General features: G+C 34.0%; 2 protein-coding genes across 3 annotated transcripts in view; one reads left to right on the top strand and one right to left on the bottom strand.

Moving 5' to 3' along the window:
• snx17 (sorting nexin 17) overlaps nt 1-8,536 on the bottom strand; it is a 42,201-nt gene extending 33,665 nt beyond the window's left edge. The window contains exons 1-2 of one of the 2 annotated variants that reach the window (XM_067384875.1): nt 7,896-8,536; nt 1,686-1,760 (exon numbers count right to left, since the gene is read on the bottom strand). In XM_067384875.1, coding sequence (XP_067240976.1) covers nt 1,686-1,760; nt 7,896-7,955 — 135 coding nt within the window. In that variant the 5' untranslated portion in view covers nt 7,956-8,536. The remainder of the gene's footprint in view (nt 1-1,685; nt 1,761-7,895) is intronic. The other variant, XM_067384874.1, reaches the window with a different exon arrangement.
• A 926-nt stretch (nt 8,537-9,462) lies between these two features.
• atraid (all-trans retinoic acid-induced differentiation factor) lies at nt 9,463-14,883 on the top strand. Its single transcript, XM_067384877.1, has 7 exons — nt 9,463-9,677; nt 9,804-9,931; nt 10,014-10,082; nt 10,168-10,239; nt 13,291-13,412; nt 13,491-13,591; nt 13,665-14,883. The coding sequence occupies exons 1-7, from the start codon at nt 9,588-9,590 to the stop codon at nt 13,767-13,769; spliced, it is 687 nt and encodes a 228-aa protein (XP_067240978.1). The 5' UTR covers nt 9,463-9,587; the 3' UTR covers nt 13,770-14,883.
• The last annotated feature ends 552 nt before the right edge of the window (nt 14,884-15,435 follow it).

A 15,435-nucleotide genomic window follows, 5' to 3' on the forward strand; every position in this document is an offset into this window, starting at 1 on the left:
AGCAACAGCGGCTTCGAAACAACACAACATGCTCTTAATGGTGAGATCACTGAAGTCTCTTTCATTCATGAGGAAACACGGAGTTCATGAAAGTGGTAGGTGTGAGAAAGGTAACAGGCAGATCCTTTCATGAGAATGATGCTTCACTTCCAAATATTTGGAGTATGTCTGACCTCTTCAACACTGGTGAATTCGCTCACAGCTTTACTATTTGGACGAGAAAGTAAATTCGTGTTTCACAAGCGAACTTTGTGATTCTAATCCAGTCCAAATCAAACATTCCTGTGTTTTTCTCACACAACCTCAGTAAATATTATGAAACAAATTACTGATGTGTTTTTGGCTAAAAACTACAGCGAGCCTGATCATGTCCAAATCAGGACAACATTTAACAGACATCCTATAATAATAATAATAACTGTCATTAAAAGAATCCTGTCTGAACAGTGCTGAAGTAGCAGAAATTGATTCTGCCTTCATTTAAAACTGACTTTTTTAACATCACAATAATTCATTTTCAAACATATATAGTAACCAAAAATAATCCTCTTGAATCAAGCTCAACATTACATATTCAATAATTTCACTTTAGTGACTTTAAATTCATGCTTAATACAATAATGATAAGCTGTGGTTTTTGTGGTCTTTGAAGTTTAGATTTAAATATCCACAAAGTATTTCACTGGCCCTCCATCCCAATGAACACAAGAATATATTTGAATTAAAACGGTCCTATAATGCCCCTTTCACAAGATTTAATATAAGTCTGTGAAGTTTCAGCTCAAAATACCCCACAGATCATTTATTATAGTTTGTCAAATTTGCCCCTATTTGGGTGTGAGCAAATACACACCATTTTTGTGTGTGTCCCTTTAAATGCAAATGAGCTCCACTTTCCAGAAGAGGGCGGAGCTTTAACAGCTCAACAACAACAAAGCTGGAGAATCTCACGCAGACAAAATGAGGATTGTCAGTAACGGTGTTCAGCCTTACATTGTTCAAACCGGAGTCGACACTGATGGAGAGACTCAGGAAGAAGTTACAACTTTTAGACGTTTCTGAATGGTTAGTGGATAAATTGATGTAGTTGCTGTGGAGTTGATTCAACTCATCCACTAGCATGTGCCGTCATGTTCATCTTTTGTGTTGAATTGACCCTCGTTTGTGAAGCAGTCCGGCGTAAAATGACGGCATGTCAACAACACTCGACTACAACAACTCTTCCTCTTCTCTAAAGCAGCCCAACATGGCCCCGCCCCCTTTGTTGTGTGTTCTTGGGGGCGGGGTTTATGTAAATTTTAAGCTCATTGTAGTCCCTACCAGCTGTTTCTTGTAGTAAATCGATTTCTGTGACAGAAAATATCTCTCTTTGCATTGAACTTTGAGCGTTGTATCTTTGCAGATGTTGTTTATGCTCAAACAGCAACATTACACACTAACTAAAGTTAAAACCAATATACTACAACAGCTACTGTGTCTACTGTAATTTCTAATTATGTTTCATTTCCTCAATTTCAGGGAAGCGGTGCATTTTCAGAATACATTTCACGGTCTCAGACAGCATTTCACAACACTGACTGTTTAACTGGATGATTTTACAGCCAGTGATTCATAACTAGTTGACTAAATATTGTGTTTTGACACAGACAGCTTTTACTGTGCCAGTATTCCTGATGCGTGTTCACCTGTTCATGGAGGCCCAGGAGCTGGCTGTAACGTACTCTACAATGCAAGACACCATTCACATGGATGTTGTAAGCCTGAAGAAGAAAGAAAAGTTGGTTAGTCTTTATATACACAATATAAAAATAAACACTCATGAGTCATCTTCACCCAACAATGAAATTTCTTTCATTAATTACTCACTCTTATGACGTTCAAACCCGAAAGACCTTCGTACTTCTTCAGAACACAAATTAAGATATTTTTGACGAAATCAGAGAGCTCTCGGACTCCTCAATAGACAGCAATTTAACCACAACTCTCAAGGTACTAAAACAAAAACATGGAAGCGCTGAATGTTAACAGCGTATGAGAACGACACAGAAGAGAGGATATTGTTGAATAAAGTAATTGTTTTTGCACACAAAAAGTATTCTCGTCTCTTCATAACATTAAGGTTGATCCACTGCAGTCACATGACTGTTTTAACGATGTCTTTAGTACCTTTCTGGACCTTTAAAGTGTTAATTACCTCTTGTGTTTAATCAAAGATATCTTAATTTGTGTTCTGAAGATGAACGCCGGTGTCTTACAGGTGTGGAACGACACGAGAGTGAGTAATTAATGACAGAAACGTCATTTTTGGGTGAACTAACCCTTTAAAGCACATCAATAACTACAGGAAAGTTTTACTCATAGATACTACAAACAAAAGTTTGGAGTCAGTAAGATATTTTATTTATTTTATTTTTTTATGTTTTTGAAAGAAATCTCTTATGTTCACCAAAGCTGCATTTATTTGATTAAAAATACAGTTAAGATTTGCAATATTATGAAATATTATTACAATTTGAAATAACTATTTTCTGTGTGAATATATAATAAAATCTAATTTATTCTTGCGATCAAAGCTGAATTTTCAGCATCATTACTCCAGTCTTCAGTGTCACATGATACTTCAGAAATCATTCTGATATGATGATTTGCTGCAAGAAACATTATTATTATTTTTCCAGGATTTTTTGACAAACAGAAAGTTTAAAAGAACAGCATTTATTTGAAACAGAAATCTTTTGTAAAATTATGTTTACTGCCACTTTAGATCAATTTAAAGCATCCTAGCCGAGGAAAAGTATTAATTTCTTGCTTTTTGAAGAAATTAAATCTTACTGACCCCACTTTTGAATGTTTGTGTAGATTATAAAATAAACACTCAACAGATATTCATATACACTAAAACCAAAAAACTAAAACAATTTAAAAAAAAAACATTAATTAATAATTATTTTATCACTAATATCAAATTATTAAATTAACTCTAAAAGTGAAACACAATTAGACGCTGAAATAAAAAAAATAAATAAAAAAACATCAATTATGTACAGTCGCTTGTTTGAATGGTGGCGTCTTAGTATTATTTTATAAGAAGCATCTGAAGTGTTATTGAGCCTGGAAACCAGTTCACCCTTTTCTTCTTCCCCCTAAAAGCTTTCCAGCTGTTGCTGATATTGCGTCCATGCCAACAGATACGATCAGGAAGAAACAATAATCATATTAATATGCATGGACTTCTCGCCACCATTTATTGTCAGAGGAATGTGAGCTCGCTGGTTTTTGTCTTATCTGAAACAGAAATGTGTCTAAAGTTGAGGAACACATTTTTGCACTATTGTCTGACTTTGATTAGATGTTGTTCTGACTACTCAACATTTTGCATATCTTTAGGTGTTGAGATATTGGTCCATTGTTCTTCATGTAGTAAATTAGCCTACTTAAATTACAGAAAACATGCAATGTATCAACTAGACACAAACCAAAATGTCTGTAGGTGCAGAAACTTTCAATAGAAAGACTTCAGAATGGAAAAACAATATGAAGGGTGCTGTTTCACACTAAGTTTTAGGTACAGCAAAAACATTTCTTGGGCATTCTTGTGGCCTTTAGGATCTGCAATCAAACCAAGTGACACACAATACCGAGCGGTTGTGACCCAAAAATATTCTACTTCATTTTGGTTTGTTTCAGGACAGGAAGTTGATGCTGTGTAACGTTCTCATCTTACTGTGGCAAACTGTAAGAATGGTCTCACAGGATTCACACGCATTGAAAACACCCTGGCGGATGCGTTCGAGACGCTATGACCCAATTATTGACAGCACAGCATGAAAGCACTGAAACTCATACATGCAAGTCACCAAAGCTAGAACGAGCCTGACAGTGGCAGAATGAAACTGCCATGCCCTTACTTGTCTCCAAAAAAAAAAAAAAAAGTAAGATTGAGTATGCAAGTCTTCAGGAAGTACAAAACATCATACTTTTTTTGCCCTTTTGTTTGAACAGGAAGTGTGCCATTTAAATCGCAGCCCACTCATTTTTGTGGCTCTTCTGCAAAGTATGCATTTTCTGTGACATGCTCCAAAGTGCACTACACAACTTCCTGCCTAATACAGATCCGGACAACATTACGCTTTAGATGTCTGAAGAAAACCACCTCCATTCATGAAAGAAAGCTGAATGGAGAGAGAAACAAACACTCATTCAAGATTTAAATCAGTTTGTGTTTACTTTAGAAAGTAGTGCTGTCAAATCGATTAATCACGAATAATCGCATCTAAAATAAGTTTGTGTTATATATATATATATATTATATCTGTGTGTGTTTAGATGTGTGTATACTATATATATATATATATATATATATATATATATATATATATATATATATATATATATATATATATATATATATATATATATATATATATATATATATATAACTAATAACAAATAACAACTAACTAACTGAAATAAGGTTAAGTACTAAAATTACTAATTGAAATAAAACTAAAGTAGAAATAAAAAATTAATTAAAACACACACACATATATATATATATATATAAAATGCATATTATATTATAGTATATTATTATATTATAATAATTATATTATTATTATAATTATATAATGCATGCATATTATATAATGTATATATAATGTATATTACATTATATATGCACACATAACAAAAGGATAAAAATTTAAACTAAAATTAAAAGATTATAAAAAAAATCAAATATGTAAATAAAAGCAAATTAAAAGCATTTATAAAAACTATAATACTGTATAAATATAGCACTGAACCTGTACTCTAAAAAACATTGTGTTAAACACAACCCAAATTGGGTTGAAAATGGACAAATGGAAATGTTTTAACCCAGTAGTTGAGTTAAATGTTGGCTGAACATGCTGGGTTTTATTTAACTCTACTATTGTATAAAAATTACTGTATTTCTCACTTAAAATAAACCCAAAATATGTTGGAAATTAACATTTATTAATATGTTTAATAAATGAACATTAAATTAATGAGTACTAAATTAATAATAATAAAAACAATAAACATTTATTAAACTGCTTATTAATAAATGTTCACCTTTTGATTATTATTGTTTCCTCTAATTATGTGTCTGATTTTTAATTTCCAACCCAATTTGAGTTTATTTTAATCCAGACATATAGTCATTTTTAAACAATAGTTGAGTTAAATAAAACTACCCAGCACGTTGGTCAAACATTTAACCCAATTGCTGGGTCAAAACAACCCAACTGCTGGGTTTGTCCATATTTAACCCAACTTAGTTTGTTTTTAACCCAGCATTTTTTAGATTGTGTCTTAATCTATAAGACACTTAAAATTGTACCAAACAAGACAAATATCTAGTCACCAAGAAAGTGAAACAAAAATATAAGCGCAGTCAAAGGTGAGTGTGAATCACATCTGGCCAATTTAACTCTCAGTGGCCTTGAAAGATTCGTCTGTCGAGAGCGTCACTGACAGTCAGTGTCTCTATGACGGAGAAACGCTCTGAATCACTGTCACAGAAGAACACAAACAACTTCTGCAGTCAATCTGTTAGGAATGATTCATAATTGATCATGTCAGTGCATGAAAACCATTGAGGTGTTTTAGGTGTACTGAGGGCATGTGCACAGTAGAGCTCATAAATAATCTCAGCTTTTACTCAAATCATTATTTACTGGCTGCACATCTGCACTACATCTGTAAACCCCTATACGAGAAGATTAAACCGCAATGTCTGTCCTTAAACAGAATACGCTTAGAAATCAATCCACCCAGTCAGTACAATACAGACGTAACCTCAGGAGCTGAAGCGGCCGGTTATGGATAGGTTATAGACAAATAAAGTGTCTTTAGAGTAGTGAGACAGATATTCCTGTTATGCTGAAAGGAACGGCAATCTTGCACTGCATATGGCGGGAGAGAAGCCAGAGGAACTGAGACATTGTGAATCCAATTCACACAACAACTCTAGAAGATGCTATCTGGAGTCTGAACGAACATTCAAGTAGAAATACTGAAAGTGACAAACTTCCTCAACTGACTGCACCTTCAATGCGATAATTCCTGGTCTTTGTGCCCTTGTAGGTCATATGGTGTCACTGACACGGTTTTAAGCTAAACTTATGAATGCTGCATCTTCTAATTCATACATACATGCACATATATATTTATTTATTTATAATATGTGTATTATCATCAGGTATAAATACACACATACATGTTTTTAAGAAATATTTTCATGCACACTGCCCTCCAACAACCCTCCACTGCCCTCCAACACCCCTGGCAAAGTGTGTTTTTGGACAATATCAGCATAATTCCTTATAATTTTTTGGTGCAAATACATTACAGTAACTCGACATTATCATTGAAGACCAGCAATAATAATTTTCATTTTGATTACATAATAATGGCAATATCTACATGTCAAAGTCAGACATGCCCCTTTGCCATCTGTGATGCTGGTTACTGGTTTAAACTTGGCCCAGGTTTGTAAAAAATGTTTGGGTCAGCACACCTTAATAGCTTCAACAATTGATTGCCAATTAAGTTTAAAATACAATGAACCAATCAGAATCCAGTTTAGGTCAGATAACTGCTAATGGAGGATATCAAAAATTTGATGAATCGAAAATTTTAGCTTTTTTTTCTATGTATAAACTGTTTATATAATAAAATATGTTTTCGTAGTTTGTGTTGTCCCTAATCAGTGCAAAATTATCACTAATTAAAAAGGACTCATGCCAATGTTGTCCAAAACCCCACTTTTCTAGGGCGTTTCCAAACTTTTGGAGGGCAGTGTATATTTATGCATTTATATATAATTTATATTATATATAAATATTTTATATATAACTATAATATATTTTTGTTAAATATACATGCATGTGTTTATTTATAAATGATAAATATACACAGTACACACGTATTATGTAAACAAACTTTTATTTTGGATTTGATTAATATATAGCACCAATTATTTATAATTATATATTTATTAATTATATATTATATAATTATATATAGCACTAATTATTTATAATATATATATATATATATATATATATATATATATATATATATATATATATATATATATATATATATATATATTTATTTTTTCCACTTAGGGAAATCAAAGTGAAAATGTTACAAATCACATCATGCACTACATATATTTTTAACAATTAGCCATACTCCTATAACAGACATGAATATTCATACGCTTAAAAGTAGTTACTTAAAAGTTTCATTTTAAGTAACGCAACACTCTTATTTTAACTAAAATTTAAAGTTTTATTATTCTGTCTGTTCACTATAAAGATTAATTCGGATTCGTTCAGTGGCACTTTTATGCAGGTTATCATTATTATGCAAGTTATTTGATGGCAAATGTTATGAGTCATTGAATCGCGTACTCAACCAGTTCGCTTATAAACACTGAGTGTTTATCAACTGAAAGAGCTTGTTATACTTTATTTAAAATTGCATTTCTACAAATCTAGAGTGTTTAAGCATCACATCCGTTTTTCCTTCCAATGACAACAAAGCAGATCTATAACTTCCTCCGTATTTTATCACCTGTGAATGACTAGAAAAAACGCTAACAAACCAAATAGCCTAAATAGGCAAATTTTACTTCTTGTTCGTTTAATTTTGTATAGTTTAGTTCGTTTTAATGTAGCCTATTTATAATAATTCATGTTGTTGTTCACGACACTGACTCACGTGACTATGGTTCCTCAGGTTCAATCAGTCAGCAGAAGATTCGTTCGCTTAAACGATTCTTTCAAAACACCGATTTAAAGCAACGATGTCCCCAAATGTAAGAGCTAGACGAGTGTTTATTTGACCTCCAGTACACTTACCACATATGAAGATCCGTTTTCATCGGAGCGGACCTCCGTCTCGGGGATGGAGAAATGCATTTTCTACAGTAAGATTACACGTCTTTGACGAAGTTGAAAATGCTGTTAAAAGCGAGGAGGTTCACGGAAAGTGTTGGTTTGCTGTCTCGCAGGGACCAAACTGAATGACGGCGAGCTGCACGCGCTCTGTGTAGTCCAGTCCAGTCAGGAAAGTTATTTTCTGCCAAGTGTATAATTTTAAAAACTTTCTTAATGTTCAGGGCTGAACTTTTCCAATAAACATCTAAGCAGCAGCCATGTTGCAACTGGAGGTAATTCCACGTTCATTGTCGGCAATGTATCGCCAAATCTGTCCTCTCGCTTCCTCGCGCACTGTGAAAGAATGTGGGAAGCGAGTCTCCAGAACACACAAGTGTCGTCGCAAAGGCCCTCGATCCAATTAACTTTCAGATTACTCCCCGTAAAGGTGCCCGTTTGAACCTACATTGGTACATACGAACGAGTATGGAGAGGAAACAAATGAAGAAACTGTTAGTCGCAGCGTGCATTTCGAGATACCGATACAGTGCTCGTGCTTGTTCGGGCGTTCAGACGAACACACATCAGTCTACATTATAGCGAAAGCTTCAGCACTCTGCTGTAATGTATTCAATATGTATCTGCTCTCCCGAAGCATTGCAACAGTCTGGATCAAACCATTCTCCTTCTGCGGGGGTGTTATTGCGTAAAAAACGATCATTCGAGATGCTTTGGCTTGAACGTGTTGCAAGCGTAAACTATTTCTTCATTACGATTTAAAGTTTTATTTAATTCTGGTTGAAAGTTTGTACACTTAATATTAAGTTTAACATTTAAACAGGCTCAAAATGGCTCTGTGATACAGAAAGTTAGCGTGAATATATTTAAATATTTGCTAAATAATGGTTAAAACACATTGGTAATTCCACGAAAACTGTAATTTTAAGGTTAATCTTCTCAATTAGGTGCTTTACTTTCAGATAATGTCTGTTAGGAGGTCACTTTATTATTATTATTAGCCGTTATGATTTCAATTTTATATGGGTTTATATGTATAAAACCACATTTGTTTGTATTCTTTGCAGTTTATTTTAGCAATAAACGTTACATAAAATAAAATTACTAATTTAGAAAATTAATTAATTTTTTTAATAATTTGTTTATTAGCCCACATTAGCCCTATAATTTGGAACCATGTTGTTTTGTAGTTAAGAATAAATTTATAATTCCCATAAATTAAAGAAAAATATTTAGATCGGGTCCATATTGTTTTTACCTCTGAGGTGGGACAGTCCAAAATTAAGGGGGAGACATTTATTGTATTCATGTATTTAAAACTACTTACATTTTATACTGTTATTTTATGTTAGATAATACTTAATTAAACATAAATTAATTAACAGATGGTGTATGCCTGTACAGATTTAAAAATAAAAAATCCGTATTTGTGGAATAAGTGCCTTTCACTGAATAAACGTATCTGAACTAATATATTGGAGGTATTGCGACTATCTAGATCAAACAAACAAAGTCGATTGTGTAAAAACACCTGAATCGAAATTTCACAACGAGAAATGCAAAATATTTGCGCCGCCTGGTTGTCATGAAGGGGTCGGGTCGCAGCCCATGTACGTCACATGATCATCGTGTCACGTGACTTTGTTTTTGGCGAAAATGACAACTGGCGTATCTACTGTATATTTATGTTCTGTTTTATTTGTTTTATTCAATGTATATGTCGACAGTCAGGATATTGATGCGCAGGTGAGACGATCGACTTAACGTTATATAGCGAAAGGATTACAATAAACATGCTACAGTGTTACATTGTTGTTGTAATTATAAGCATATTTCACGCACGCAATGTTTTGAAATCTTTGTTTTCGTTAGTTATGTGAGATGTGCGAAGGGACTGTGCGACAAGACAGTCCTGTCTGGGATTTCTGCCTAACTAAAGGCCATTTTAAAGGACGCTGCTGTTATGAAAATAATACCAGCAATGTAGACGCCATTATAGGGTAGGAAAACTTTTTAGTATTACACATATTTTTTTAACTGTGACTTTCCCTCCTGTATCTAACTGTATACAATTATCTTTAGGCTGGACCTGTCAAACTGCTCTATCAGTCATGTAGAGCACCTGTATAATTCATTCACAGCAGTCATTATGTACGTACCAGAGCTGGATTTATCAATAACATGTGCAGTTGTCATTGTTTAGCACTAAATGCAATATCTAAACTTTTTTACCCAGAGATCTCTCCAACAACCCCATCTCCAATCTGAGCGATTTCATATTTGAGGGTTTCAGCCATCTGACCCATCTGTGAGTTGTGCCTGAGCACAGTATATGATGTTCATAACATTTAAAACATTTGGGTTTTCAAACTGAGGTCTGAGGACCCCCAGGGGCCACAATTGATAGTGGTTCAGTGGACAAGTCGAGAAAAAAAAAAAAAGTGTAACAAATATATTATAAAAATAAATAAATTACAAATCTTAAAGTAAATACATAATAACATATTTAAATAAATACATAATACATCTAACAGTACAGTGCTATAGTATAGTCAGTGAAAAACATGTATTATCTAAATATTTTCCAAATAATTTTTTACACATTTATATAAAATGTTCATAGTATAAATCAGGTCTTTATACATGAAAAATATGTACATTTTAGGATGGAGGTCCCTCACTCTAGGATGATGATATTTGGGGGTCCATGGCATCTCAAAGATTGAAAACCCTTATTTAAGCTAATATGGAAGCTTGTTTCCACCACTGAATAAAAAAATTAAAAAAGGTAATTGTGACTTTTTATTTTATCGCAATTGTGAGTTTGCATCTTACAATTCTGACTCTTTTCCAGAATTGTGTGTTATAAAGTCAGAATTGCCAGTTATAAAGTCAGAATTGCGAGTTATAAAGTCAGAATTGCAAGATATAGTCAGAATTGGGTTATAAAGTCAGAATTGGGTTATAAAGTCAGAATTGCGAGATATAAACTCAGAATTGAGTTATAAAGTCACAATTGCAAGATATAGTCAGAATTGTATGATATAAAGTTGCAATTGCGAGTTATAAAGTCAGAATTGCGAGTTATAAAGTCAGAATTGCGAGATATAAAGTCAGAATTGCGAGATATAAAGTCAGAATTGAGTTATAAAGTCACAATTGCAAGATATAGTCAGAATTGCATGATATAAAGTTGCAATTGCGAGTTATAAAGTCGGAATTGCGTGTTATAAAGTCGGAATTGCGAGTTATAAAGTCAGAATTGAGTAATATTGTCACAACTGCATTATAAAGTCAGAATTGCGAGTTATAAAGTCAGAATTGAGTAATATTGTCACAACTGCATTATAAAGTCAGAATTGCGAGTTATAAAGTCGGAATTGCGAGTTATAAAGTCAGAATTGCGTGTTATAAAGTCAGAATTGCGTGTTATAAAGTCAGAATTGCGAGTTATAAAGTCAGAATTGCGAGTTATAAAGTCAGAATTGCGAGTTATAAAGTCAGAATTGCGAGTTGTAAAGTCAGAATTGCGAGATATAAAGTCAGAATTGCCAGTTATAAAGTCACAATTGCGAGTTATAAAGTCGGAATTGCGAGTTATAAAGTCAGAATTGAGTAATATTGTCACAACTGCATTATAAAGTCAGAATTGCGAGTTATAAAGTCGGAATTGCGAGTTATAAAGTCAGAATTGCGTGTTATAAAGTCAGAATTGCGTGTTATAAAGTCAGAATTGCGAGTTATAAAGTCAGAATTGCGAGTTATAAAGTCAGAATTGCGAGTTGTAAAGTCAGAATTGCGAGTTGTAAAGTCGGAATTGCCAGTTATAAAGTCACAATTGCGAGTTATAAAGTCACAATTGTGAGTTATAAAGTCACAATTGCGAGTTATAAAGTCACAATTGCGAGTTGTAAAGTCGGAATTGCCAGTTATAAAGTCAGAATTGCGAGATATAAAGTCAGAATTGCCAGTTATAAAGTCACAATTGCCAGTTGTAAAGTCACAATTGCGAGTTGTAAAGTCGGAATTGCCAGTTATAAAGTCACAATTGCGAGTTATAGTCAGAATTGCGAGTTATAAAGTCGGACTTGCGAGTTATAAAGTCAGAATTGCGAGATATAAAGTCAGAATTGCGAGATATAAAGTCAGAATTGCGAGATATAAAGTCGGACTTGCGAGTTATAAAGTCAGAATTGCGAGTTATAAAGTCAGAATTGTGAGATATAAAGTCAGAATTGCGAGATATAAAGTCAGAATTGCGAGTTACAAAGTCAGAATTGTGAGATATAAAGTCAGAATTGCGAGTTATAAAGTCAGAATTGTGAGATATAAAGTCAGAATTGCGAGTTATAAAGTCAGAATTGTGAGATATAAAGTCACAATTGCGAGTTATAAAGTCATAATTGCAAGTTGTAAAGTCGGAATTGCCAGTTGTAAAGTCACAATTGCCAGTTATAAAGTCACAATTGCCAGTTATAAAGTCACAATTGCGAGTTGTAAAGTCGGAATTGCCAGTTATAAAGTCACAATTGCCAGTTGTAAAGTCACAATTGCCAGTTGTAAAGTCACAATTGCGAGTTGTAAAGTCGGAATTGCCAGTTATAAAGTCACAATTGCCAGTTATAAAGTCACAATTGCGAGTTATAGTCAGAATTGCGAGTTATAAAGTCAGAATTGCGAGTTATAAAGTCAGAATTGCGAGATATAAAGTCAGAATTGCGAGATATAAAGTCAGAATTGTGAGATATAAAGTCAGAATTGCAAGTTGTAAAGTCGGAATTGCCAGTTGTAAAGTCACAATTGCGAGATATAAAGTCACAATTGCGAGATATAAAGTCAGAATTGTGAGATATAAAGTCAGAATTGCAAGTTGTAAAGTCGGAATTGCGAGTTATAAAGTCACAATTGCCAGTTATAAAGTCACAATTGCGAGTTGTAAAGTCGGAATTGCGAGTTATAAAGTCAGAATTGCCAGATATAAAGTCACAATTGCGAGTTGTAAAGTTGGAATTGCCAGTTATAAAGTCACAATTGCGAGATATAAAGTCACAATTGCGAGATATAAAGTCAGAATTGCGAGTTATAAAGTCAGAATTGCGAGATATAAAGTCAGAATTGCGAGTTATAAAGTCAGAATTGCGAGATATAAAGTCAGAATTGCGAGTTATAGTCAGAATTGAGTAATATTGTCACAACTGCATTATAAAGTCAGAACTGATAATGCAATTCTGACTTTCTATCTCGCAATTCTGAGGAAAAAAAGAATAGTCACAAATATCTTTTTAATTGTTTTATTCTGTGGTGGAAACAAGCTTTCCTTAGCCAACACAGAAAGCTAACTTGACAAATCTTTACTCAGTTTACTACCCTCAAAACTGGAGTGTCCAGGAGGCAATGCATCATGGGAGAAGGTCGAAGTGAAAAACAAAGCCAGAATCTGCGAAGGACAGAAAAATGTTTGCAATCAGACGGTGCAGATGCGTAAGTTATCAATAAACGTAGATCTCAGTCTTGAAAATGTCTTTGGATGCATTTCTTGAACATTGTTTGTCTCTTCAGCCTGGAATTGCCCTGAAAACTCATTCTGCAGCCCATACGGACCAGGATTCTTTGAGTGCAGTTGTCTCCATAATTTCCACGGATACAAGTGCATGAGACAGGTGAGATTCCCGACAAATCATCCTCAACATTGCGCCTTTATTGCACACATTCATAATTTGTTCTCCATTGCAGGGAGAGTTCCCCATAGGTATGGTGCTTGGGATACTCACCGGATCCACAGCTGTGGTTTCATCTGTACTCTGGTTCACACAAAGACGAAAGGTCGAGACCACTTGAATTTAACAGAGAAGCGGCTGTTGGAGTGACAGTGCCAAAACGCATGGAGTTTACTGAAAATGATGCGATTCATACACTGGAAGGTTAATGAACATTTTAGTTTGTTTTTAAATGACAAAGCAAGTTTACTTGACATTCTTTTTTTAATAACTTTCTTTGTTTTGACCCTTAAATCTTTTTATTTATAGATTTTTATAAAATGAATACTGACATTTTCACAGCCTTGAAAAGACTGCTTTGTAAAGGGAAAACTGACCTTGCTGATTATTTATGACCGATGTTTTGAATCTAAGAACTGAGATGTTTTAGTAATGGCTATGAAGGACAAATATTTTATGTTGCTTTAAATTGTCTTCATTTTAAAGATATTTGAAGTGTTTTCATTTTACAAAGGAGGGAAATGAATGTCGCTTGTGATTTAAAAAAAAAAAAATGTATATTGTTTCTGCTACATCCAGCTGTTTACAGATGTCACACGTTAGATACTAATCGATACTAACCAATGACCATGCAACCTCTACTAAAACTATATGCTTTTCATTTTTTGTTAAAGGGAATCTGTTTCATCTGCTAATATGAGATTAACACTGTTAGTATAATACTGACATACTTTAAGGAATTTAGCATGTACCTCAGTAACTAAAATAAAGATTGGTCACAAAAGAATCAGCAAACAACAGATTTTTTTATATATCGAAATTATTTATTTTTTTCTGTAGCCTTTCCCATGTTTTGGTAATACAAACAAAACCCCTTATGCAACATGTTCGGCTTTTGCACGGTCTTACATCTTTTTCCCTTTTTTTTCACATCTATGAAAGGATTTCAGCAACTATCCAGAAAGGATGATAGATATTATAAATGTTTATGTCTATGCACTGACCATCATGATGGGCCAAAACTGAACGCAACAGACACTTTCTTGAGATTTGTGGATCTGACACAAGAACGAGAGCATCTGACATTCATGATCTTGTGTACAACAACTCCTAAAGGATTAGTTCAGTTCAGAATTAAAATTCCCTGATAATTTACTCATGTCATCCAAGATGTTTGTCTTTCTTCAGTGGAAAAGAAATGAAGGTTTTTGAGGAAAACATTCCAGGATTTTTCTCCATATAGTGGACTTCACTGGGGTTCAACGGGTTGAAGGTCCAAATGTCAGTTTCAGTGCAGCTTCAAAGAGCTCTACATGATCCCAGACGAGGAATAAGAGTCTCATCTAGAGAAACGAACGGTCGTTTAATAGCAAAAATAAAACAATTATATACTTTTTAACCACAAATGCTCGTCTTGCACTGCTCTGCAATGCGCCACGCATGACGTAATCACGTTGGAAAGATCACGCGTGACGTAGGTGGAAGTACCGATCCAGTGCAAACGTACAAAGACTAAGTCAAACAACCTTTACAAAAAAAGGAGTTTTTCACCCTAACACACTTCTGCCTACGTCACGCATGATCTTTACGACGTGATAGTCATGGACACGCATCGCAGAGCAGTGCAAGATGAGCATTTGTGGTTAAAAAGTATATAATTTTTTATTTTTGCTATTAAATGACCATTCGTTTCTCTAGATTAGACTTTTATTCCTCGTCTGGGATCATGTAGAGCTCTTTGAAGCTGCACTGAAACTGACATTTGGACCCGCTGAACCCCAGTGAAG

Source organism: Chanodichthys erythropterus, chromosome 4 (assembly GCF_024489055.1).
Source record: "Chanodichthys erythropterus isolate Z2021 chromosome 4, ASM2448905v1, whole genome shotgun sequence".
Classification (NCBI taxonomy): domain Eukaryota; kingdom Metazoa; phylum Chordata; class Actinopteri; order Cypriniformes; family Xenocyprididae; genus Chanodichthys; species Chanodichthys erythropterus.